General features: G+C 50.6%; 3 protein-coding genes and 1 long non-coding RNA gene across 9 annotated transcripts in view; 2 read left to right on the plus strand and 2 right to left on the minus strand.

Moving 5' to 3' along the window:
* Positions 1 to 344: 344 nt before the first annotated feature.
* On the minus strand, positions 345 to 8,397 carry bud23 (BUD23 rRNA methyltransferase and ribosome maturation factor). The gene is made up of 12 exons (XM_006640806.3): positions 8,075 to 8,397; positions 7,138 to 7,175; positions 6,460 to 6,555; positions 5,756 to 5,838; positions 4,784 to 4,880; positions 4,602 to 4,698; positions 4,113 to 4,163; positions 3,472 to 3,557; positions 2,860 to 2,905; positions 2,630 to 2,691; positions 1,450 to 1,539; positions 345 to 767 (listed from the first exon to the last, which is right to left on the minus strand). Exons 1-12 carry the CDS (start codon positions 8,120 to 8,122, stop codon positions 713 to 715), a joined length of 849 nt encoding a protein of 282 aa, XP_006640869.1. The 5' UTR covers positions 8,123 to 8,397; the 3' UTR covers positions 345 to 712.
* A 587-nt stretch (positions 8,398 to 8,984) lies between these two features.
* Positions 8,985 to 12,329, plus strand: LOC107079949 (dnaJ homolog subfamily C member 30, mitochondrial). Of its 3 annotated transcripts, none has more exons than XR_011183697.1 (3): positions 8,985 to 10,090; positions 11,521 to 11,793; positions 11,908 to 12,329. XR_011183697.1 is itself a non-coding variant. In XM_069184132.1 (1 exon), exon 1 carries the CDS (start codon positions 9,030 to 9,032, stop codon positions 9,990 to 9,992), a length of 963 nt encoding a protein of 320 aa, XP_069040233.1. In that variant the 5' UTR covers positions 8,985 to 9,029; the 3' UTR covers positions 9,993 to 11,489. The 3 variants fall into 3 exon arrangements, 1 of the variants encoding a protein (XP_069040233.1); XR_001480846.2 differs by having other exon boundaries at positions 11,563 to 11,793; positions 11,908 to 12,328; XM_069184132.1 differs by lacking the exons at positions 11,521 to 11,793; positions 11,908 to 12,329 and having other exon boundaries at positions 8,985 to 11,489.
* A 3,353-nt stretch (positions 12,330 to 15,682) lies between these two features.
* Positions 15,683 to 24,906, minus strand: part of LOC102687796 (SH2B adapter protein 2) — a 31,829-nt gene continuing 22,605 nt past the window's right edge. For all 4 annotated transcript variants that reach the window (XM_069184130.1, XM_015367739.2, XM_015367738.2 and 1 more), the window contains 5 exons: positions 24,689 to 24,789; positions 23,859 to 24,014; positions 22,843 to 23,048; positions 22,296 to 22,467; positions 15,683 to 18,035 (listed from right to left, as the gene is read on the minus strand). In XM_069184130.1, the coding sequence (XP_069040231.1) occupies positions 17,719 to 18,035; positions 22,296 to 22,467; positions 22,843 to 23,048; positions 23,859 to 24,014; positions 24,689 to 24,789 (952 nt within the window). In that variant the 3' untranslated portion in view covers positions 15,683 to 17,718. The remainder of the gene's footprint in view (positions 18,036 to 22,295; positions 22,468 to 22,842; positions 23,049 to 23,858; positions 24,015 to 24,688; positions 24,790 to 24,906) is intronic.
* LOC138225121 (uncharacterized) lies at positions 17,366 to 24,692 on the plus strand. The gene is made up of 3 exons (XR_011183695.1): positions 17,366 to 17,448; positions 19,245 to 24,072; positions 24,327 to 24,692. It is a non-coding gene; the product is annotated as an uncharacterized lncRNA (long non-coding RNA).

Below are 24,906 nucleotides of genomic sequence, written 5' to 3' on the forward strand. Positions count from 1 at the left end.
AGAGCACAGCGGGCCTGGATCCGGACCGAGCCCAGATCACCAGAGCACAGCGGGCCTGGATCCGGACCGAGCCCAGATCACCAGAGCACAGCGGGCCTGGATCCGAACCGAGCCCAGATCACCAGAGCACAGCGGGCCTGGATCCGGACCGAGCCCAGATCACCAGAGCACAGCGGGCCTGGATCTGGACCGAGCCCAGATTACCAGAGCACATCACGCGGGCTTCGCCATCCTTGTACCCTTCAGCCTGGAAGCATGGATGTGTGCACTGAGTGAAGCAAAGACCAGTCACGCACAGAACAGTGATCAACCAGCGTGCTGCATCAAGAAGAGATCCTGATGAAATTTTCCTAAGGAGATGGGCACGGTAAAATAAAGAGTTTAATCAGATATTATTCATGGGTCATGAGGAATATTTCGCAAATCACCCAATATTGCCTTCATGACACTGGGGGAAAAAAGCACTTGTAGATTTCCAGAAAAAAAAGCAAACTGTAGTAAGAACGATTATACAGGAAGGCGCTGGAGAGCTCTCTGCTTGAGCTGCAGATATAAGGGTTGAGCAGTTCATAATTCCCATTCGGGGAAGTTTCTCCTCCAAAACGCAAGGCCAGGAACACCTTTCCAACCTGTTCTCCCCTCTTCTGTGGCACAGCAAACCCAGTTCATAAAGTTCACGCCACGGAGGACATGGTCACGCCCCACTCGCTGATTAAAACCGGGGTTTCCTCTGTCGCCCGGTGTACTTCGTATCGGCACGGACCTCTCTGAAAGAGGAAAGAGGCAGCAGTCACAGGCGCACAGAGCTGAGCAGGCCACATCGGGAATGCCTGACACATCACCACACTTCGCCACCGCTGCTCAAGCAGGGGGCTCTTCCTTTAGAGGACTGTCCACTTGGCCAGAGCCCTGCCTTCCAGCACTGTGGCCACATGCGCAGCGCAGCGCAGGGAAGGGAAGGTCGCCCCCTGCCTGTTGCCGCTCGCTGGTGCCACACAAGCGCTCTTTCCAAGCCCCATGAAGAGGGGGGGCAGTGGTCACTTTGCCCAGCAGCAGGGAGTGACCTCTAAAGCACACCCCAGCTGTGCCGACTGTGGGCACGCAGGAAGAGAGTCTGAAGCCCTGCTGGGCAGCGGGCAAAGTGAGGCTTTTAACTCTACTAAAAGCTTTAGAGCACAAGCTTCTCAATGTGTTGCCCATTGTCTTCTACAGTGGAATGTTACAGGTCCCAAGGCAATGCTTTGCAAAGAAAAAGCCATCTAAAACTTTAATCTTAAGTAAAAAAAAATTACCCAACCATGCACTATTTATTTGACAGTTCTCAGCTGATTTTCGTTCGTGGCCATTAAAAGGCTCTGAAAGACACTCCGAGAGTGCCGCCTAGTGGCCCCCTGCAGTAACTGCAGACTCTGTTCTCTCCCCAGGCATGGAGCAGTCACATCGTCTCACCTGCCCTGTCGTCTCCGCCTCTCCTTCTTCTCCAGGATCCAGTCCTTGCTTTTCTTCACCGATTTCCCCTTCATCTGCTTGAAACGGGACCTGAGAGGAGGAGAAAAGGTGTAACGTGCAGTTGGGCAGACCCCACTCTCTCTACCAACACCACATCTCCGGAACGCTGCGATGAAGTCCTCTTTAAAGCACAGATACACAAACAAGTATATCAGAAAGGCGACATGCGTATTAGAACAACTGAGCCCCTGCCTGTGAGCACGACAGGAGCCTGTAAGAGGGAGGAAAACCTGCAGGGTGGCCTCTCCAGCCCAGCAGGACGAAGGCCCTCTCCCTGTTCCTCTCGGTCCCTCGGCCCCTGCAGAGCAGGGGAGGCCAGGCCTGTTCTGCTGTGGGGCCACAGACCAGACACCCTCCCCCCTGCACCTCGGCACTGCCAGCCGGATTCACACCGCTGGCGCCACACAAGAGACCTTCCTAGCCCTAATGCTTGGTATTGGAAAGCTGCATTAATACTCAAGAAAGCGCCTCTCCCAAATACAGCAACAGAAGGCAGAGAGTGACTCAGCACAGTGACCAATGCCGAGGCCTGTAAGTGTGAAAGAAATTTGGAACAGCGAAGAGACGAGGAGCCCTTCTGTGCGAAGACACTCTGACATGTTTACAGCCTTTCTTGCTCCGACACGACACCTGCAGATCTAGTCTCTGCCTGGCGCTTTGCAAAGCTCAGCAGCACGGCCTGCAGGAGCATGGCTTGCCTCCCGGACGTGGCTGCGGCACTGTCAGGTCCGCTGCGTCACTGGGATGGCTCTTTTGCCAGGAAGAGGGAAGCTTTGGCCCCGGGTGAAGACTCCCAGCCTTCCCAGCGGCACAGCTGCTTCTGCAGCCGGGCTAGGGAGCTGATTCCTGGTCCTGCAATCCGCTGTGTGACAGAATGTCACCTAGGGCCGGGTCCGGCTGCTCTACCCTACACTAGGAGCTGCCACTGCTTCCTCCAGATAAGCCCTAAGTCACGCACTCCATAATGTTAACAAAACTTCCCTTAAAGTAATATCGAAACCACTAATTAAACAAGCATTGTATCGGATGTAACTGTGCTTTCCCACCAGCTTGTGGACCCTGGTGTGGGGTGTCCGACAAGAGCAGCTCACACAGTAGGTTAATGGTGTGGATGTCTCACCTCTGTCCAGTGAATACTGCTTGATTAGAGACCCCCCTGTCCACAGTCTCTGTGCCCAGGCCCTGAAAGACAAGTGCACACAGACAGGCTTTCAGTCGGGCAGAAACACCCATACAATCCAGCCCCTTTAAGTCACTCAAAAACTTCTGAGGCTCGGACGTATTTTCTCTTTCAGTGCCTTACGCCAAGCTATCCCGTCCAATTAAACAATGCTGCTCTTGGATCAGTACCTTCGGCAAGACTCCAGAGACCCCAGCAAACAGGCAGAGGAAAAACCTGAGAGAAAGAAAGAGAACTTGTAAGAGTCTTCTACTCATTGAAGACATTTTTTTTTTTACTTTTTCACATTAAGCAATCACATCAGCTTTAAGCGCTGAGTGATCCATCCACCCATTTGCTAAACGCCTCGGCCGGTTCAGGGTTATGTGGGAGCCGAAGCCTATCCCAGCAAGCACTGGGCACAAGGCACGGCAAACCCTGGATGGGAAGCCAGTCCATCACATCAACCTGCCAGTATGTCTCTGGACTTTGGGAGGAAACCAACACAAACACAGGGAGAACATACAGACTCCACACAGACAGCACCCCAGGTCTGGAATTGAACCCAGGAACCCAGTGCTGAGAGGGAGCAGTGAGTGGCTTAGTGATAGCAAGTGTAAATCATAATATCCCAACTATCCATTATAACACAGGCAGGAAGACTGCAGCACCACCGGAAGGGTCCTGGGGACAACTGATATTCACTACGACCCATTAAGGCCCCATAACCATTTCAAGGTTATATGGAAAAAACACACAAATCTAGTTCTTCCGCCTGCAGGAGGGGAAAGCACACTACTCACTTCTTAGCCTTGGTGCTATTGGGGTAATCCACCACCATGCCCCCAGTGAAGCCAGCCTTCATGGCCTGGGACGTGATCAGCTCCAGCTGCGATCAGGAGAGGTGCGACACCTGTTAGAGAGACAGCTCTGCAAAGCCCTCAGGCTTTTCTGATACTCTAACTTCATTAGCTGTTCACAACTGAAGGTGTACAATGGTCTGAATGGCTTCTTCTTGTTTTCATTAGTTCCCTCTTTCTTTTCGTTGCAAGGTTTGTGAAGGACCAGATACAGAGTGCTACAGGAGCAATGGGGAATAGCTCCTTCCTTCCAACACACACAAAGGTCAGGTGTGTGTTTTGGATAATTGTGTATTACAATGCACATAGGCTGCATAATTGAGTGTTGCCATCCTGCTATCACACAATAAAATAAACAGGTCAGGGGGTGTACGTAGTAATCTTTTGGTTATCTGGATGAGAACAGTGACCGACTAGAGGGTAACAGCTGGCTTGAAAGACAGATTGCAATTCATGTACAAAACCATCTTAAAATACATCTGAGTTTTCAAAAATAACGCAAATATTTAGAAAAATGCAAAAGCAGAGGTAGATCAAATGAAACCTTAGCTCTAAAGCACCGACGGCAAGACCCCTTTCCTCACCTGTTCCGAGTTCTCGGGGTAAATCTGGAACACAGCACGAGAGCCCCGGGCCTAAACACAGACACACACAAGTGACAGATACTCACTGACACGCTGCAGGAAGAAGATACAGACGGAGAAAACTGAGGTCTTCAATGTGGGGGATGTGGATGAGAAAGTGTGCAGCCTAGAGATCCCTGTCTATCCAAAATATAAGGTGCCAGGCTAGAGGATTAAGGGGTGAATGTGAAGACAGGCAGAGCTGGCAACAACAGTGACCCCTGCGCGGGAGCGCAGGGCTTCCAGAGACAGCGGCACCCTGTCCCCTACTGCAGCTCCAGTCTACACCCCACCCTCACTGTGCTCAAGGACGCCCATCCTGCACCGATACGAGGACATCCGATGATCCCAAAAGCAAGGGAAATAAAAGAGGTTGCAGTCCCAGGCCTCCAAGCTGCGCAGCTAACACTCGGCTCTACTAAAGCCCCCCGGCATGCAGGCCATTCTTACCAATGCGCCATAGAGCGTGCTGAAGAACCTGTACAGACGCCTGGGGGGGCTGTGCGTCTTCTTGTCCGCGTTGCACAGCCACTGCAGGGCCGAGATGCTGGCAGAGACACAGGACAAGCGAGACGTCAGCCGCGCGCGGGGTCTGGCTCCGGCCGGGGTGAGACCGGGGGAGCGGGGCCTACCTGATGCACCCGTCGAAGGCACCGGGCCTGAAGGGCAGGCCCTGTCCCATGTCTCCCAGGAGCAGGTCTCCCTCCACCTCCCGGTCAAGGGCCACATCTGGCACAGGCAGAGCAGAAGCGTGAGAGGGCTTTGAGTCACATGCACAACCACCACACAGAGGAGACTGGATAACAGGGGACTTTGATTGTCTTTTGATTCTGGTCCTTTCTCCCTATGGATAACTGAGCCCATGTCAGGACACACAATAGTGAGGCTCAGTTAGTTCTTCCACCAGCACACCTCTCTCTCTCAGTTACACACAACAGTTTAAAAGATTTAGATTAGGGATCCCCAGTCCTGGTCCTGGAGGTTTTCAGGCCAGCTGGGCTTCTAACTACATGATCATCTCATTATGGGCTTAACTGGACCAATTTACTACTTTTTCCCTTCTTCGGGTGTTGGTTCTTTAAAAGAGACCTGGAAAACCTGCAGACACATCAGCCCTCCAGGACCAGGACTGGGGACCTCTGACTGAGAGGAAGATGTCTAACCAGGTCTTCGTCCATTGAGGGGTTTAAGTTTCCTATAAAGCCTACAAAGCTGTAGCTCTCTAGACTCAGGAGAAGTTGTGGAAGATGTGCTCGGGTAGGCAGCTCTATTCTAGAGACCAAGAGGAAATTTCAAATTTAATTCACAGCACAAAGGCAGGGTTAGGAGACGGAGAAAGCAGGCTTGAAGTATTTTATCTCACCTGGCTCTAACAGCCAGAATTGTACTTAAAAACCACAGCACTAAACTAGTGAAAGTGAGAGACCAGGCAGGGGTATCCAAGATAGAGCTCCACACCCAGTTGGCTTCCAGTGAACTTTATGAGAAATGGGAGCACAGATTACAGAGCAGGCAGTAAGAGCACTGCAATGATCACTAAGATCTGAAGGTGTGTCTGTGTGTGTCGGGGTGCGGTGTGGAGAAAAAGAAAGCTGCAGGCTTACCCAGCATGGCCGTGCTGATGTCCACTCCTACCCAGTAGTGTCCCTGTTCGGAGAGGTAGTCCCCACTGAGCCCCGAGCCACACCTGCACCCACCAAGCAGAGGAACACGTCAGGCTCCAGCGCCGCAGCAGCAAGATCCATGTCATGATTTACCAAGTACAAGTTCTTTCACAAGCCAACGCCACAAACAGTGCTTTACGTGATCTATCTTTCCATTTCATCACTACAGTAAGGACAACAGCCAGAAGCTTGGAAAACCTGAAGTGGGTCAGACTCAGTCTAGGATGAACAAAACCAAAACCGATCCAAATAAAAACAGGAGTGACTCATACAGGGAAAATGTATAGAAAACTGCCTGCCTTGATGAAAGATTTGCTAAAATGCACAGACTACTCTGAGAATCAAATGTTTTAAAAAAGGCTTCAATCTAAGATATTTTACGAACTGTGAGCGACAGAGGGCAGGAGTTCTTAAATCAATTCTATGACCAGGATCAGTATTGATTTGATTTATTTAAAGACCCGTGAAAAGGCTGATGAAGAAAACAAATGACTTGAAACAATAAAACTCAATTTGTATGAAAAGCAGAACCCCCTGTGGCTACGGAGGACCATGGACACTCCAAGCTAAAGGCCACTGACATGCAGTTATAGGCATCGGTCAGTCACCCTGAAACAGCCAGGACCCCGGGGACGGACACTTACCCCACATCCAGGAGGTAGCAGGGCTGGTCCTCGGGCAGGTTCAGGAGCTCGACGGCTCTCTCAGACATCTGGGTCTGGATCTCGATCATACGGGAGCTGCAACCCAACCACACCGCCAGGGTCACACGAAGAGAATCGACTGGCAGACTCGGAGAGCCGGAAGGTATTGAACTGCTGCTGGGAAACTGGCCACAGTGAAACAGGTGCTATGTGCACAGAAGACAGAGGCAAGGGGGTTCTTAATGTTCTCTAAACCCAGGAGCAAACTGCACGGCACTGCAAGCATGCAGAACTGACTGATCAGAACAAGGTGTGCTTGGAGGAATATGTGAAACTCTGCAGATGGAGTCCGAATTAACAACCAACATCAGGAAAGCAGACTTTGAAGAAATGAGGCAGTGTAATAGAATGGGATAGAATAGACAGGTAGAAGGGGTATCAGTGGAAAATGCAAGGCAACAGTTTAAGAAGATTTAACTGAAAGCACAGAACACATTTCTAACAAGAGTTAACAGATCAGAAATCAGCAAACTGTGACAGGAGGCACAGAATTGACCTTTGACTCAAAATCTCAGATTAACAGCAAGGCAGTGCAGTGATCACAGGTATAAAGTCAAATGCTGTGAACAACACTTGAATTTCCAGTACAATCTGCAGACAACAAGAGAAAACTCTTACTTCTGTGAATACTTCCTGGCCTCCTCTTCATTGTAGAACTGCAGAATGAAAAGAGCACAGGATTACTCTAGCAAGTATCACATGACCCTGCCAGTTTCAAGAAAAAAAGCAGTTGGCACATGGCACTGGATCCGGCTTCAGAGCCCTGTGTGACAGCAATATTCCTCCTCACCTGCTTTGAGAAGGGCAGCTCGACCCCAATAAATTACCTGCACCTTAAAGTGGCCCTCTAATTGCAGTGAGATGCATTACTTTGACGATGTCTATGTCTATGACTATGTATAACCATTAGTCAGAACGGATTTTCTCAAAAACCTCAAATGCTCCTTTTCCTAGAGTGCATACAGTGAACTAGCGTAGAAAAACAAAACGATCCGAGCAAACCTCTTGGCAATTTAGACAGGATACAGTTCTTTCAGACAGATGCTGTTTTAAATATATTAATATTACTGTGTCTGTTCACGGACGTTATTTGGCCTTCTTGGCGAGTAAACAGTGGGATCGGGAGGATTCATATCTTGTGCAGCAGTAGATGGAATAAGTAAAAGATCATTAACTCACGGCTGAATTTGCTCGTAGTAAGAAAACAACATCAGATGGTAAACAAGATTAGCAGTAAAAACTGCCTACACAGAATTAAACACAGCTCCGTCGAATATGCATACACATTAAAACCTAGAAAAGTTCCCGTGCGCACCTTAAACACCCTACACAACGACAGTCATCGTAACGTTATACCACTGAAGTATAAATACAAGCAAAGGTAGAAAGACCGCCTCCAACTTCTGAACATGCCTTTATAAAGATTCAACACAGTACAACATGGAAAGCGCACCACACCTCGGTCTTAAAAGCCCTGCTTGCTTTCTGCACTGCTCGTCTGGTGCCCGTGTTCATGAAAACACCGGAATAACTAAGCACAATACAGGCCACTTACCACCTCTGGCGGTGCCATATGCTCGGGTCTACGACAACTCGAAGACATGTTTGGTTTTCAACTGAAACCAGCAACACAGAAAGAGGGCGAACAGTCCCCAACAAACTCTCGGCTACCCCTCACGTCTCCCAGAGACACATGGCCGGACTGCATGACATCATCACTCTGCGACTCAGTGGCTGGAATTCAGTTGTTAAAGAGTGTTTCATTTTTTCTAATTCAAGGAGTGTATCATAAACCGCAATTACATGAGAGACGAATTCTTAAAGTAATTCGCGTTTCGTTTTACGGTATGCATAGATTGAATATTTTTAGGCTGATTAGTCGATGGGAGCTACTGTGCTTTTTGTAGGATTGGCTCATAATGTTCCTACTGAGTACGCTTTACTTAGCGCTGCTGTTAGATTTACATTGACCTTATCTGAATATACTAATTCTGTTTTACTAAAACAATTAGTAGCAATACAGTGTCTACTCCAAAAATACTGTGAAACCTCTACAGACATTTCGTAGTAATAATACGTGGTAGAAATAATTTCTTTATAATTCTGTTTATAATACTTTCTATACTATTTTTCCTCTAAAACCTAATATTTAGTTTTCAGTATTTCAGACCACGTCTATTACATATTTAGTAATACGTTTTCTTCACTATAACTGATGTACGATTGTGTACTAAGCCGTGGGAAAACTGAAACTGATGAAAGTCTACTCTATTTCTGATTACTTCGCGTTATTCAATATGAGTTCAGAAGTGCGCTCTTGTGTAACATGTTCTCCACACGTGACGCTGACGGCTTCCGGGTCGTCTCTGATTGGATAACTGGGCCGCACCTTCCGGCGTGCTTCCCAGAGTCTCTCTGTGATTGGTCGATCGCGCCCCAGTGTATCTCTGTGATTGGTCGGCTGTCAGACCTACTGGACGTTGTCTGCTGCCGCTTGTTCGCCGGCAGCGATGGCGGAGGTCAGCTGGAGAGCTGGAAGGGGAGCCTGCAGAGTCCTGACCTGCCGGCAAAAGGCAGCGTTTGCGGGGTTCGGCACTGCGCAGGCGAGCGCTCGGATAGTTAACGAAGTCCATGGCGTGTGTCAGTGTCCGCCGGCTGCCGGGGAGTCTGGGAGCTGGCCGGGGAAGACGGATGAGGCTGGGGTCGAGCCCGCCACCCCGGAGGGCGGCGACTCCGCACTGCCCGCACACGGTGAGCTGCCTGCCGGGCAGGACGGGGTCGCGCCGCTCACAAGCCCCGGACGGAAGGTCCGCTTCGTCTGGCCGGCGCGCGGCGCCGTGCTCGCGGCAGCCGGGGGGCACCGCGCGTGGCAGAGGGCCGGGCGCGAGGCGCGGGGGCTCGCGGGCGGTCTGCAGCCGGCCCGCGCTTGCAGCGGGCACGCCGGGAAGGCGCCGCCGCTCCACCGGAGCAGGACGGCCTATTACGACATCCTGGAGGTGTCCCCCAGCGCCACGCAGGCGCAGATCAAGACGGCCTACTACAGGCAGTCCTTCCTCTACCACCCCGACAAGAACGCGGGCAGCAAGGAGGCCGCCCTGCGGTTCTTCCAGATCAGCGAGGCCTACAGCGTCCTGGGCAGCGCCGGGCTGCGCAGGAAGTACGACCGCGGGCTGCTGAGCCAGGAGGACGTGCGGGAGGCCGGCCGGCCGTCGCCCAGGGACGCGCCCCCGCCGGGGCCGGCCGCCCCGCAGGGGGCCCCCGGGGGCCGGCCCATCTTCGACTTCGACGCCTTCTACCGGGAGCACTACGGCGAGCAGCTGGCGCGGGAGCGGGCGCAGCGGTGGCGGCAGGAGGAGCTGCGGCGGCGGGCGCAGGGCGCGCGCTGGCGGATGGGCAAGCTGGCCGAAGTGTCTGCCGGCCTGCTGATGGCGCTCGGCATGGTCTTCCTGTTCAACACCAGGGCCCACGGCTGAGCGGCGCCCTTGACCCCTGCGCTCGGACACAGGGGCAGCCAGCGCTGCGGCACCGACCCGAGACGGCCCGTCGGGCCCTGCCACACCTGCCAGGCCAGGTACTATTTAGGGCCTCGAATTTAGCTTGGACTTATTTTGCTCGTCTGGTCATCATTTCCTGATGCTGGTCTTTAAGGTGTCAAGGGAAGGTGCTGACAACGTGTTTCAAGTTCAAGTTTATTGTCATTACACTCATATACGTGGTATATTTCCAACTTGTCTTGAGAATCCAGTGTTTTTCTGGATCCCAAGCTCTTCTTTCTGCGTCAGGTTAAACCGGGGGCAGAGTGATCCATCCATTTTAAAACACCCCACCTATTCCTTGGGTGGAGGATATTTTTGAGGTGCTGCTTGCTGTTCTGAGATCTGAAACAAGCCCTTTGAATCACATTTACTGGTGCATCAGTGTCAGGTGATTAATTCAAACTCATTCTCAGTCAAATTGGAAAATCCCTTTACAGGTGTGCTCAATTTATGCAGGCTGGTAAAATATTAAGGCCAGTAAAAAAGTACTAAAATATCTGGCAGTTGTTTGACAGAGATAACTGGGATTTTATAATCCTCTGTCATTTCCTGGAAAAAGATAACTTTTTAAGCAAATTTCTGTGCTGATACAATTTGCTGTTACACATGAACAGTCAAATACTGATAATGGTTGTATTGCTTTTATTAAAAGGTTGTCCAGCACCAGGAATGTTTTCAAAAATGTGTGTGTGGGGCTTGCTATCTGGGATACCGTGAGGAGCTCAGCTGGAGCTCTGAGTGCTACAGTACTAACATGCCGTACAGTGCTGTACAAGACTACACAGGCTGCAGCACATTAGCTATACCTGCTGCCAGAAGTTGGCAGCAGAAAGTAAGTTCACAGGGTTTTCCACCCTGATTTGGGGAATTCAGCAGGAAACAGATGGTGTCAGTAGTGTCCCGGGCTCCCTAGGCGTTCTCTCCAGCAGTCTTGCTCACAATGGATGCTGCACATTGGTGGTGGTGGAGGGGATCCCCATTACCTGTAAAGCGCTTTGAGTGGAGTGTCCAGAAAAGCGCTATATAAGTATAAGCAATTATTATTAATTATTATTAAATAACTACTGTGTGGACATGTTTGGCAACGCCTGGTTAGACAGAGCAGCGCTCCCCAGAGGTCCTGCACGTGTCCAGAATAAACCTTACTGGTGTAAAAAACCTTGAAACCACCAAGGTTTTCATTTGAAAGCACTGATGGTGACTGTCTCGCCACTGTGTGGCTGCGTGTATGTGCAGGAAAACCATGATGCTCATTAAACAGCGAGGTTAAAAGAGAAGGTTCATAAAACACAATCTTCTTAGGCCGTAAAAGAAAAAAAAAAGAATCTGAATACTTCTTTCGTGTCATGAATGTGGTGGGGCATGTTAACTCCAGTCATGAATAGAATATGTACATTTGTATTTAAAGAATAAAATATATGGGAGAACACTGTATATGCTGTGGTCTTTTCCTTGTAATTTGTAGACGAGTTAATTGCGTTCATGTAGTGCTTTTCCATCCTGAGAGATCCCAAAGACCCGTGCAGATAGGAGGGGACCCACTTCAGGCCCCCTGAAGCGCCGGCCCACTGGCAGGAGCCCCTGCACAGAAGTGCAACAGCTTCACTGGCTCATCCCGGACTCGGGGGCTGGCGCCGCTGACGCCCCGGCACGCTGCCAGGTTTCGCATCTCTCCCAGCGAGGCGTGTTTTCGGCCAGCCCCGCCCTTATGGACGGGTTGGGCTTCCTGCTCAACCAGGTCAGTGTCCCCAGGAAAGCTCGCTATTCGCAGCGCAAATCGTCTCCTTCACCAGGGTTCGACCACACCTGAATAACAACCTCCTTGAATTTCTTGTGTGTTTTTTCTTCCCAGAGGCTCCCAAAAAAAGCTTCACATCTGGAAGAGGACCCATTTCACCCGGCTCTGAAGAGCTGCCCCACTGCACAGATCGGGGAGGAGCGAGAAGGGACTGCACCCGTTGGAGGAAGGAGAGCTTCGGGAGGCCAGACTCTGGACGCCCAGAGGGGAGTCTATCCAGGGCGCTGGGTGTGCACCCCCACTCTCACACGAGCTGCCACAGAGTCTTTGAAAGAGGAGTCAGACCCTTGAAGGCAAGTCCTACAGCAGTGTTCCCTCTCATCATACTTCAGTGGCAAAATCAACTCTGTGGAATAGAGACTGGAAAAACTAAACACATTAATCTTCTGACGTTGTTCTCATGAAAGTAATATAGATTACTGATAGATTGCATTTTGCTGGTAAACAAAACTCTGCCAGCAAGGTCAGTTGCTTATCTCTAGAATTTATGTGATCAGCCTTATTCCTTTTTTATGTCTCTTCTTTAATTTGTTGTCTTGCTCAGTGTTTTTTTTAATAAACATTTGTTCATTAGGGTCAGGGGAGAGACAGTCCAGCGGCATCAGAAGAGAACTCGGAGAGCAGAAACTGGGGCCTTTCTGTTAGTCTCTGTATAGGGCGTTAGTTTTTCTTCCACGCGCGGACACTTTCGATGATAAAGACTGGAGATTCTCAGGTAGTAAGGAGACTTTTTGTGTTTGGGCCACTTGTGAGCGATTTTACTGCGTGGTGTTACATCAGCTCAGCAAGTAGAAATCCTGCCACAGTCACAGTTTTAATTTGTTGTGTTCTTAAAGGCAGGGGTCTCCAGACCTGGTCCAGAAAAACCCAGATCCAGGTCTTGGGGGTTCTCCAAACTCTCCACCCCAGTGGGGAGTGGAGCCTCCACCTCTTGCGGGTATTGATTAGTGAAGCCTGAAATTTGTTTAATGGAGGTTAATCTGATTCCTGAGAGCTGAAGGGTATACAGATGTGTGTTTGTAAAGATCTCTAAATTACAGAACTGTCACAGATCACCTGTTTAATTTATCATTATGTTGCTACGGTGCTTTAGAAATTGATTATTTAATTTGATAGTCACTTATAAAACCTGCTGGCCAGGGACCTCTCCAGGACCAGGGCTGTCCAATCCTTGTCCTGCATCTGCAGGATTTATAATGTCATTAAAGCACCAGCTCTGGAAAAGCTGGGTGAAGTTGCTGAAATTAACCCAGTTAAACCAGTAGTGTTCTGATCTAGGTTGTTAAGCGCCGAGCCGGAATTAACAGACATAATGCACACTCCTGCCATAGGCCTCTCTGGCCAGCAGGGGTCTCTGTAACAACAGGGCTCCAGGTCTGACCTCCTTACTCTGCCTCGGTCAGAAGCCTCCTGTTCACTTCCACTAATTTATTCAGTCCTAACGTAATCCTCCTGACCACAGCCAGAACACTGCCTCACTGTTCTCTGAAGCTGGAACTGAGAAAAAGTGCAAATGGTCACAGAAACGATTTTTAAAGCCTGAAACAGACATGGACGCTGTGGGATTTTTTTTAAAACAGTGTTCACTTATTTTTATTCACAGAAATATAAAGAAATACATTAGGTAAACATCACTTTGTACAAAAGTGCACAGAGTCTTTTATTTTTGAAACGGGGAACATCAGATTTCGTTTAGCATTTAAAAAATTAAACAAAACATTGTAGTTAAAGAGGGAGCAAGAACGAACCCTCAAATGTCTGAGGACACTCTCCCTTGGTTAGTTTCTCTCCAATATGAGGTTGAGCAAGGACGTTACAAGACCGATGAGTTCCTGCTCCTTGATAAAATAGAACAACCCCAGATGGATTTCTTCAGTAGCAATGACTGAGAAACAGACTAGTTCAAAAATACATAACAAAGTTACAAATTGGCACGTGTACAGTACTCAACGTAATGAGCACCCAAGCCCTGGTGCTGGGCACCCTGTAGTTACAGAGCAGCTGGAACCTTTTTTAGTGTTGTTTCACTCCCAGTGTGCACTGCAGTAGTGGTCCTTAGACTCTGCTCTGTTGTGCCAAAGGCCTTACGCATCTCCCTCCAGCTCTGCTCTCAAACTAACTCCTTTGACCAGCTTTTGACTCTAAATTTAGCCTTGCCTAATATTGTTTTCTTTTATACTTACCCAGTAAGGAACCACCAATTGTGTGTTTTCCGTGTCTTAGCTGTGATCCACACACGTGGCCACAGCACGGGGGTGGGGGGAGACCCAGGACGTATGGCCAGACGGCTCTGACCCGCCCAACTTCAAGATTTTCTCTTCTTTCTGCCCAGGTCTTCTCCTTCACAGGCAGTGAAGGCCTGCACCCAGGCCCTCCGCGCAGCGGCAGCGTGAACCTGCAGGGGTCACTGTGCTCCCAGGAGGAGCTGCTCTGCAATCGTCACGGCTGAATCCCGCTCACAGAGGAGAGCAACACGGCCCAGACTCAAGCTCCAGCACCTGGCTCACGGAGTCCAGCCTCAAGTGAGTGTCTGTCCAGGGGGAGCTGCCCTTGTACAGTTTAATATGTTAATCTACTAAGCTGAAAGCCGCCATCATCAGCCATCTTCACCTCCTTGCACCCTAGTTCCAGGTCCAATGGTGACCCAAGGCAAGATATTTTCTACAAGCTACTCATGTTAGAGTTGTTACCCTGGTTTCTTTGCAGTAAAAGATGGATGATAATTGGATAAATTACTAACTCCTTGCGGACTAGATGGCTGGCTAGGAAGGCTGTCTTAATTTCCTTTGTGATCCCTTCTTATGAACGAAGCTTATTTCAAAGGGAGTTTTTGCACCCTGTGGCATTTTGCAATTGCAATTTTGGTTTATTTCATTATTTAAACTGAACAACTTCAGGGCTGTTGCACTGCACGGTCTGGGTTTTCATCTCGGCTCTGAATGAACAAGCTAATTGTGAAACTACTGGACCAGCTGATCACTGGGAGCAGATGTTCCCGATTTCTGACCTCCACACCTGGTTAACTAAACCAAATCCTTACTTGAACTGATAGGTTGCTGGATTAGAATCTTTACAAGCAGGTCCTCAGCTCAGAAGATGTGGATCTTAAGTCACAAAATACAAGGGAAAAGGCAACCCATGAAAAGTCCAGGACAGGAAAGAAATAGAGGGCAGGAATAAGATCTGCAGTATTAAAGGGTTCGGTGGTGTAAATAAAGAGCTCAGCTGGAATGGAAAGAGATATGTGGGTCCCCCGGACCACAGCTGGGGACCTTGGTTCAGAGACACCTGCTTGATTGTGGCCCCATGAGGACTGGAGTTTCAGCGTGAACTTTAAAATATCTGAAATCTGACACGTGAGCCTCAGACTGACTGCATAGAGCGTCCCATCTAGAGCACACACGTGTAGTGGCATCTGACTGGTCCTAACCAGCCCCACCCCACTCTGGTATTGTGTTGTGTGATATTGTGCGACTTTGTTTCACATTATCACATTGCCATGGGGATGGAAAGGAATGCAGATGGTGTCTTTCGCACACCCTGGCCTCTCCAGGACTCCCAGCTCTGCTCCTGCCTCCGGGTTTCACAAGGGCCAGAGCCTGGTTACTCTCCAGGCTCTCCCACACCTCTCTTGTCACCTGCCTGGCAGGATCGCCAGCCGCCGAAGAGCTCGGCCTGTGCAGAGCGCCAGCGGACTAATCCCCGCTGGGCTGCGGCGTGTGTGACCTCGTCTGTGGCAACGCCCACTAATGCTCTTGTAAATAACATCCCACCCTCTTCCACCGAGATTCCCAGCATTTCTTCGCACTGAAGGCAGAAGAGAAACAAGTTTGAAACATGAAACAAAAAAGGTTCTTGCAAAAGACAAGTACCAGGACCGTGAGTTTAGAGAGTTCAGCTGTTCTGAAGCCATGTACCTGTACATGATTTTGGCACAAACAGCTCCTTAACAGTTTGATTTTTTTGCTCCTTAATTCACTTGCATTATCACAAACCCGACCAGTTAGAAAGTGTGTAACTTGAAATTAAAAACATCCCGTTTAAAGGGAATTTCTGCAAAAAAAGTTTTTCTTCACATCCTATTACATTTCCAAACCTGTCAAAACACCATGATTTCACAACACCTTCTAGTGAGCTCTTGAGAAAGGATCAACACTTGCTCAATAAATCTACACATTTTCTCTTTTAAACACGTAACAATTCATTCTGAAATGTACACACACACCACTTACAGCCAGCTGTCACAAACATAAAACACTCATCAGTCAACCTCCAAAACCAAAATCACACACCTCCAGCAGCAGAAGATTATTTGGACAAATAATATTCTCAAGATATTTGTTCTAAGTTTCCCCATTCTGCAGGTGAAAGGGAACCGCGTTTGGTAAATTGGGTGTTTGGATACACCCTCTGGTCTCCGGGAATGAAATCCCACACCGATGGGAACTGTAAATGGCCAGAGCAGGGGGTCAGCAGGGCTAGCGCTGGGGTGAACTAGCATGGGTAGCAGAAGATTCTCTTGGTGGCAGTAGAGGAAGGCGTGCCCCATGTTTTCTGACTGGGTGGTGGGTTTGAGAGGAGTAGTTTTCTTCGATCTTCTTCCAATCTCATGGACCAAGATGTTTTCCAGTGTCCAGAGGGCTCTGCATTATTTTTCCCTTTCCTGCAATCATTACATTTCCTGAACCCTAAGGAGCAACAAACCACCTAATACTCTATCGCACTACTTGCGAGAAACCCAGGGCACACGGTCATCCAGCCTCACTTGCACTGCGTCCAGGACGAGGGCGAGAAGCACAAACTCACAAGGGGCTGATTAGTACAGGCCTCCACTGGGCCCAGAGTCAGGAGGGCTGAATCTCCGCTACAGCACTGACTGTGACTGTGAGAGTCCCAGGACAGAGTGCTACTGGCTGGTGGGAAAAGTTGGCTTTTGTTTGTCACAAGGTTCACTGTAGCTGGCCAGGTGACCCATGAGCCTGCAGCGCAGGCAGTGAAAGATGCGCGGATGTCTGCAGTTGAGGCTCAAACTGTGATTTACACTGTGGGTTCACAACAGGCTGACGGGTCGCATTTTCCATAAGGGGAGCAAACGTTCTCCTTATCTTCCTAGTGATGGTATGAGGGCTGAACTGCCGAGTGGTGTAAGTGTGGAGCACGTCATTGTCACGAGGTGTAGGTGCACAAGGACAGACGAGTTTGACTTCCTGGAATACCTGTTTAGCAACTTGCGGATTGGTCAGGGGGTTACTCTGAAAGCAATCGGGAACTGAACAGTTTAGCCCAGCAAGCCAGTCATAATCTGGCCTCTTGAAGATTGCATTTAATTGATGAATAGTTTATCAAATCATTACAGGACAGGCATGGGGAAAAAATGGACTGGGGGGGGTTGGAATTTAACAGGCTCCACACCTACACCTGGCCTTTCCCTTTCTCCTGCTTCAAGCACGCAGAGCAGGAGTCCCAGGAGTCTCCCGGCCATCGGCCTGCTGCTGGCGCAGGACTCTGCGCACCGAGCGTGTCACAGAAGTGAGGTCGGCGGCAGTGCTGAGACCTCCCGCAGCAGGAGCGCGGTCTCTGAGCCCTCGGGCAGCTGTGAGTGAACCCCTGCAGGGGCAGTTCTTACATGGCTGTCATGGGCACCCAGGGGGCGGGTCAGACTATTTGGCACTGTCTCAGAACACCCAGCTGGAAAGGGGGAGGTTCGATTTTTGGGTAGTACATCTTGCTGAAGAGCACACAAGCTGGACAACCGGCTCCCGGGTGCACTGGCTCCGCCTCACCGCCCGCTGGGGGGGGGCCCCTCTCCTGTGTGCGCGTGGCTCCAGCCAATCGGAGCCTCCCGGCGGCGCCCCCGCGGCTCGCTCAGTAGAAGGAGTACTGGTTCTCCACCGCCCTCGCCCTGCGCGCCCCGTCGCTCTCGTGATAGTCCTCCGCCGAGCCAGCAGGGGGCTCCAGCAGCCGCTCCGAGCTGTTACTGCGGCTGCGCAGCCCCCCTCCCGCGCCGCCGCCGCCGCCCGCCGCCTCCCCCCAGGGGGAGGAGGGGCTGGAGGACGGGGGGCCGTCTGCGGACGGCAGGCCGGGCTGGGGGGCCCCGGAGAAGTAGTGCGGAGAGGGGTGGAGGTCGGGCCGGCAGCCGCCGGGCTCTCGGGCGGGAGGAGGGAGCTGGGACACCGCGGGCTCTGTGGGGAGAGGAAGAGGAGCGCTGAGAGAGAGGAAGAGGAGCGCTGAGAGAGAGGGAGAGCGAAGACAGAGGGAGAGGAGCGCTGAGAGAGAGGGAGAGCGAAGACAGAGGGAGAGGAGCGCTGAGAGAGAGGGACAGCGAAGACAGAGGGAGAGGAGCGCTGAGAGAGAGGGAGAGCGAAGACAGAGGGAGAGCAGCGCTGAGAGAGAGGGACAGCGAAGACAGAGGGAGAGGAGCGCTGAGAGAGAGGGAGAGCGAAGACAGAGGGAGAGGAGCGCTGAGAGAGAGGGAGAGCGAAGACAGAGGGAGAGGAGCGCTGAGAGAGGGAGAGCGAAGACAGAGGGAGAGGAGCGCTGAGAGAGGGAGTGCGAAGACAGAGGGAGAGGAGCGCTGAGAGAGAGGGAGAGCGAAGACAGAGGGAGAGGAGCGCTGAGAGAGAGGGAGAGCGAAGACAGAGGGAGAGGAGCGCTGAGAGAGGGAGAGCGAAGACAGAGGGAGAGGAGCGCTGAGAGAGGGAGTGCGAAGACAGAGGGAGAGGAGCGCTGAGAGAGAGGGAGAGCGAAGACAGAGGGAGAGGAGCGCTGAGAGAGAGGGAGAGGAGCGCTGAGAGAGAGGGACAGCGAAGACAGAGGGAGAGCAGCGCTGAGAGAGAGGGAGAGCGAAGACAGAGGGAGAGGAGCGCTGAGAGAGAGGGAGAGCGAAGACAGAGGGAGAGGAGCGCTGAGAGAGAGGGAGAGCGAAGACAGAGGGAGAGGAGCGCTGAGAGAGAGGGAGAGCGAAGACAGAGGGAGAGGAGCGCTGAGAGAGAGGGAGAGCGAAGACAGAGGGAGAGGAGCGCTGAGAGAGAGGGACAGCGAAGTGGCCTGAGCCGCCTCCTCCCTCCCACACCTCGGGCTGGGTAAACAAAAAAAAAAACTGGCTTGCTTTTGGGGTGACTTCCTGAGTACCCCCTAGTTTGGAGTCAGGAAGGGGGTGCTGGAGCTCCAGTCCCACACAGGGGCAAGGGCTGCAGCATCCAACCAACCTCATCCACTGGCAGGAACAGAAGAGTGGGGAGCTCTGAAGCCTGAACAATGACGCAGGTGTCCAGCAGTGTTACAGGGTTGAAGATCTCTGTGCTGTGGGGGGCTTCACACAGCGATTAGCACAGAGGTCCTCAAGCCTGTGCTCTTACGTCTTGTTTGTCCTTTTCCACTCTCCCCCCCAGCGTTTTGCTATTTTGGTCCTAGGCTGGCCTGCAGCCCTGGAAAGGTCTTGTGCACACAGCCGAGCTGCTGCAGGATTGATCTTTCACCCCTGGAGGACCAGCAGGGTCTCCATCTGTGCTAAGAAAGGTGGGGCTACGACTGAGCTCTGCGACCAGCCTGCCAGTTCACCCTCTGTAACGGAGGTTTTACACTTGGTGAAGATGGCCAGCGATTCTGACCTCCCAGCAAATAGAAGAGCAATTCCTGGCAATTTTCCAAATCAAGACTTCCAACTGAAATCCAACATTAAAGACGGGTTACAATGGGGACAGAATAAGTATTAAACAATGCCTGCCTGTCTTACCAACTGCATCACACCAGGGCAATTCTCCTTCGGCCCGTTAGAGACCGTCACCACTAACGCCAAGTGTGTATCTGTCAGCAGGCAGGAAGGGATTTTTAATTCCTGAAAATTCACATCAATTTCAGAAGCCCACGCAAAACAAAATTGCCACACTAAGGCACACAGTCCACTGTGAGGCTGTCCAAAGACAAACTGGAGGTTAGGCAACTTGGCTCTAGCAACCCAGCAGAGGCAAGTCAGCGAGACCATTCATATACAGCCAGCAAGTCCAAACTGCGTGGGTAGGTCATGAAAAAAGATATTTTTTTTTATTTACACATTACAAATAAAAGGCGAAAGAAAGAATGCTGATTGATTCAACCAGCAAAGGCGCTTGTGACCAAAGAGCCTCGACAGGCCGCGTCCGTCAGAGTCATGTGACGAGCTGTGCCGTCCTGTGGCTGCGAGCGGATTTTCACAACTGGCAGAGCGCCACTGGGTTTGGGTGGAAGTGAGTCTCCCAGGGTCTCTCGACCCGAATTGAAGCAGTGCGTCACAACTGACAGGTGGGCGTGTCCGAGGGGCCTGTCTTACACAGTAAGGTCCTTTATGTTCGCTGTCAAATGCAGCGGTCAATATGGTGAAGCCAAGTCTTTAACAAGTGGACAGGCGTGTTAAAAAGCTCCCAGCAACATTGTCAACAAGAAATTAATTGAGTGAAGTAATGATCTAATGTCGATTATTAAAGGAGAGAAACTGAACACTAGTATGGAAGAAGCAATGCACTTTCTGGTTCACGTATTATAGATCTACACATTTGTCACTTTAGACAAACCATTCCCGATTTGCAGAATAAATAAACTGTGAAGGGAGAAAAGGCATGTATTTCGCCAGTACAGTCAAAAATCAATAAAATAAGCTTTGCGCTTCCGTCTCTGTTTTCTAAATAAGCAACGTCCCAGTATTGTGGGCCCAGCTGGAACAGCATGTGCTCACAGTGATCTGTGGTGTGCTGCATGCAAAGCACCTTCTCTCCCTGGAAGAGAATAGACTGTTCTTTGGCAAGAGAAAGAGTTCATTCACAGTGGTGAATAAGGAAGGGGGGGTTCGCAAGGGGTGTCAGTGTACAAACCTCATTAACCATCCCTGGCTGCTTTACGCCCCACTAAAAAAACACAGGATCAGTTTCCACTTTCTAAAGAGTTTCCTCTGGGAGCAGCGGCTCCTAATCTTGACTGCAGCTGCACCCCTTTGGTCCTCAAGCTCTGTTCTCGCACCCCTGATCACAGATCGTAATAGATCAGGTCATCAAATCTGAGATATACTGTATCATAGCTATAGAATGGAGAGGATAGAACTGTTGTATTTCTTGATTATGAAAAATAGTGCATTTTTTATGTTTACCTTAAAATACACAGGTCTGGTGAAAAGAAGTTGTGCTGGGGTATCTGTGCTTAATTTGTTTTTAGAAGTTGAATCAAAAGCACATCTGGCCTGCTTTCCACCCCCAGAAGGAGCATCTGCGTGCACCCTCTGTTAAGAACCACTGTTCTCAGAGCAGGAGATGTCTTCCCCAGAGTTAAGGTAATGCTCTGCATCTTTCTTGGGCTCCTAAAAACTTGAGGATATTCGGACTTAGATGCCGAGAGGCATCAGTGCTTCCTCAAACATGCAATACAATTAAAACTCAAACATCCTGTCTTGCCTGGTGTGGAGTGATTCTTCAGGACAGCTCAACGAACACAACAGCTAACTGCATTATTGTATTCACTTCTAGAGGAACAGCCCCTCCAACTCTACAGCACTGGACTGCAACCATCTATCTGGTTAAATCCTTTGCTTTAGGCGCCCAGGCATGGTCACTGCACTGATATCATAGCTGCTAATTTTTAAGGCATTTGTCTTAAAATGTATTCATATTAACAAAGCATATTTCTGTCCCTCTCACACCTTAAAAATAAAGTGTTTCCAACTATTAATCCCGTTAACAGTATGAATGTATTAAGTTGTTTTCCTTAATCTGCGTTACTCTCCATCTAATGCTTATTAAACTTATTAACAGTGTCTTTAATGTCCAGTGGAAAAGAATCGCTGTGAATATGGAGCATTGAAATGTATTTCATTTTTCTTAGCAGAACATGCCATTCCACATGGTGCAGTTCGCTCTTCAGACTCCGACACGCTTTGAACTTATTTAAACTCACTTCCAAGATGGCGGGTTCCATAAGGGGCAGCAGGAGGGGTTCCTGGAGCCTGTGGACATGCAGAACCCTGCTCCTTATAGAACCTGCTGTTTAAACTCCTGGGTGGCCCAACAGGTGAAGGAGCTCACCCAAGCACTGGCTGTGCACTATGGCAAGGGGTTCGAGCCTGGGAGCTGTAATGGGTACTGGGAAGGGTGCCATTAGTTCAGGGCTCTGTGGACTCTCGGGGACATAGCTGTCCCCAGGAGGATAACCACCCAGGCCCCCGCAGACTTGCAGTGCTGTCAGTTAGGGACGCTCCTCCCCTCCCATCAGTGCGAACCTCCTGCACGGGGCTGTGCAGCCTGGGACATAATGGAGGGGAGGGGCTTGAAAGCGGGCGGGGTTAATCTGTCTCCATTTCCTGACTCTCTCCCGTGTGCGGTCACAGGGTTTGTAGCGATGTGCAAAGACACCGGACCAGTGACTCCAGATCAGGTACGAGAAAACAACCGTTGAGGAAACGGGGAAACGCTAAGCTGTACCTGGTGTGGGGCGCAGTGCCTGGACATAGCAGCGCAGGGTGATGTCAGCCGAGCCTCCAGACTCCAGTGGGATGGGGTGGGTGTGGAAGTGGCGCAGCATGTCGCAGACGGTCTGGAACCACAGGTGGTGGACGTGACATTGCCCGTTGTCATTCACCGACAGCCGCAGATGCTAAACAGGGAAACGCCGAGGGGGAGAGGTTACAAACACACCAGGAGACGTGACGATTCCACACTGTTTTTTAAGGGATCTCAACAAGTATCACACAGACTGGAATACAAATCCCTGCTGTAGTAATAGGAATCCTCCCAGGAATGGCATAGCTCATGTATGGCTGTATGATGCAGAACCCAGGTGTTTGTGTCCTGTCTGTGTGCTCAAGGCTGGAGTATCTCTGGCAGTGCTGTGCAGGTTCATTAGAAGGGTCTTGAACTTGCAATGTAGGGATGTATTTGTCTGCCGTTTACAAGCTCCTGGGGAGACACCTGCACACAGCGAGTCTCTGAAACAGTTTTGTCAGTGCCCAGCTCGAAGGCTGCCGCCCACCTTGGCCTTGCCCTGGAAGTTGAACGTCAGGACGTACTCGCCCGGGCGCGTCTCGCTCTGCCGGATGACAAAGAGCCCGTGACTGCGCGCCCCTCCAGACAGGACCAGCTGCGCTGCCCGCACCCTGGACAACGTCCCATGGAACCATGGGTAACCAGCCAGGCTGGCTTCGCCCTCTGCTTCCCCGGACTCACCGACAGGACACCCTATTGAACAAGTCACAAACAGAGCTAAGCAACACAGGACGAAAATACAGAAGACTGTCTGCAAATAATGCTGTTGTGGTGGCAGGAACTCGAGATTCCCTCACCTGCCTTAAAGCATGTAAGCCAAATAATGCTCGTCACTAGCTGACTGTGACCGACACTCAGGTCAGGATGGGATTAGTGGGCCAGGGCTCTCCCAGGGCAAACAGCGCCCCCTGCAGCCTCCCGGGCGTTTGTAGAATTGTCGTGTTGTCAGTGAGGACAACCTCCACCAATCACCTCTGAGCTTCTGGTACAGGGTGGTGCTGCCTGTGATGCGGTAAAGCTAAGTGGGCGGGTCAGAGGAGTCCGGCACACTTCCTCTTCCTGCCTTGTGTGCGGCCCATGAGCCTCGAACGACACAGAGCCTCGTGGGCCACACAGAGCAGGCGATTCCAAACCCCTATGAGTGTAACAAAAACAACTGGCAATGCTACAGCTGTACAAAATGTCCTCTGGCCAGTTTCTGCAGTGAAAGTTTACCAATTTAAAGTCATGATCATTTACTCTCCCTTCCCTGTTCTGTGGTTTTATGAAACTTGACAGTCTTCTGCACTGTTCTAGATTTAGATGAGATGGTTAACTGAGGTGAATGTAGGGACGTTATCACACAGCCCTTTCCAGGCATTTACTGTGGAGGTCTAAGTATTTCCACAGTCAAGTGCAGTAGCTTACAGTACAGCTGAAATGAAGTAAATAGAGGTAAGAGGAAAAGCTGTCAAGTGGAGTTACTGCACTCTCTCTTCTCCGAGGGGAGGGACGCGCTGCTACCTGTCGTGGCCCCAGGGGTCTCCAGAGACTGCAGGAAGGGCTCCAGGGGGGCGTGCATGGGGTGTTCTGCGAAGAGCGATTCTCGGCAGCGGACAGAGGGGGCGCCATGGTGCTCGTGGGCCATGACACAGGACCGGTCTGGTGCCCGGTGCACACCTGAGCGAGGACATTGTCACCAGGTGAAAACACAGCTCCTCTCATCCCATACTAAAAGGTGAACCTAGGGTGGGTGCTTGTTCTGTGACCCCCAAGTCTGAGCCCCCTAGACCCTTTAAACCTTAAGCAAAAGAATGCACATTAGTGATTCTAAAAAAGATAAGGATCAATGCTTTATACACCTTGTTACAATTTCCCAGCCAAAAAAATATTGGAAAGCAATTGGCAATAATCAGCTGATTCTGTTAGTAAGGATTAGATAATCATTAAAATACAATGTTTCAAACTGATATACATAAATGTCTTAAACAGGTATTAACATAGCCCTGAAAAAGGAGACTTGAAAAGTACACCTTTGTTGTACAACCCAGTGTTATGAAACAAGAAGAGGTGCAACACATCTGGCCACCAGGAAGTATGATGAGGAGGCCACCACGCCAGGGCAGCAAGAAACTTCAGGAGGGGCACCACATCTGGCCACCCACACACTCAGCCTTTAAACTGCAGACTGACTGTGGCTAGTACTGCATGGCTTTGTGAACTGCAGATGGTTACACAATTTGTGCCACTTATTTACATTATCATGCTGTAAAACTATTGCTTAAAAATGTGCAAAGGGAGCGGAAGGCGGGCTGGCTCTGAGCAGAAGGGTGCTGTGTGCTGGAGGACCTCACCTTCCGACAGAAGCTCGCAGCTGCAGGACGCCACCATGGGGAAGTCTTTACCGGCAGGGCCATGGTGGCAGGAGGCCAGTTCGATGTCATCACCGCTGTCCCTGTCACACACACACGGAAGCCTGTGACTGGAAGGTTGCCGGTTCAAATCCCGCGGCCGGCAAAGGAATCCTACTCCGTTGGGCCCCTGAGCAAGGCCCTTAACCCCAGCTGCTCCA

The sequence above is a fragment of the Lepisosteus oculatus genome, chromosome 26 (assembly GCF_040954835.1).
Source record: "Lepisosteus oculatus isolate fLepOcu1 chromosome 26, fLepOcu1.hap2, whole genome shotgun sequence".
Lineage (NCBI taxonomy): Eukaryota > Metazoa > Chordata > Actinopteri > Semionotiformes > Lepisosteidae > Lepisosteus > Lepisosteus oculatus.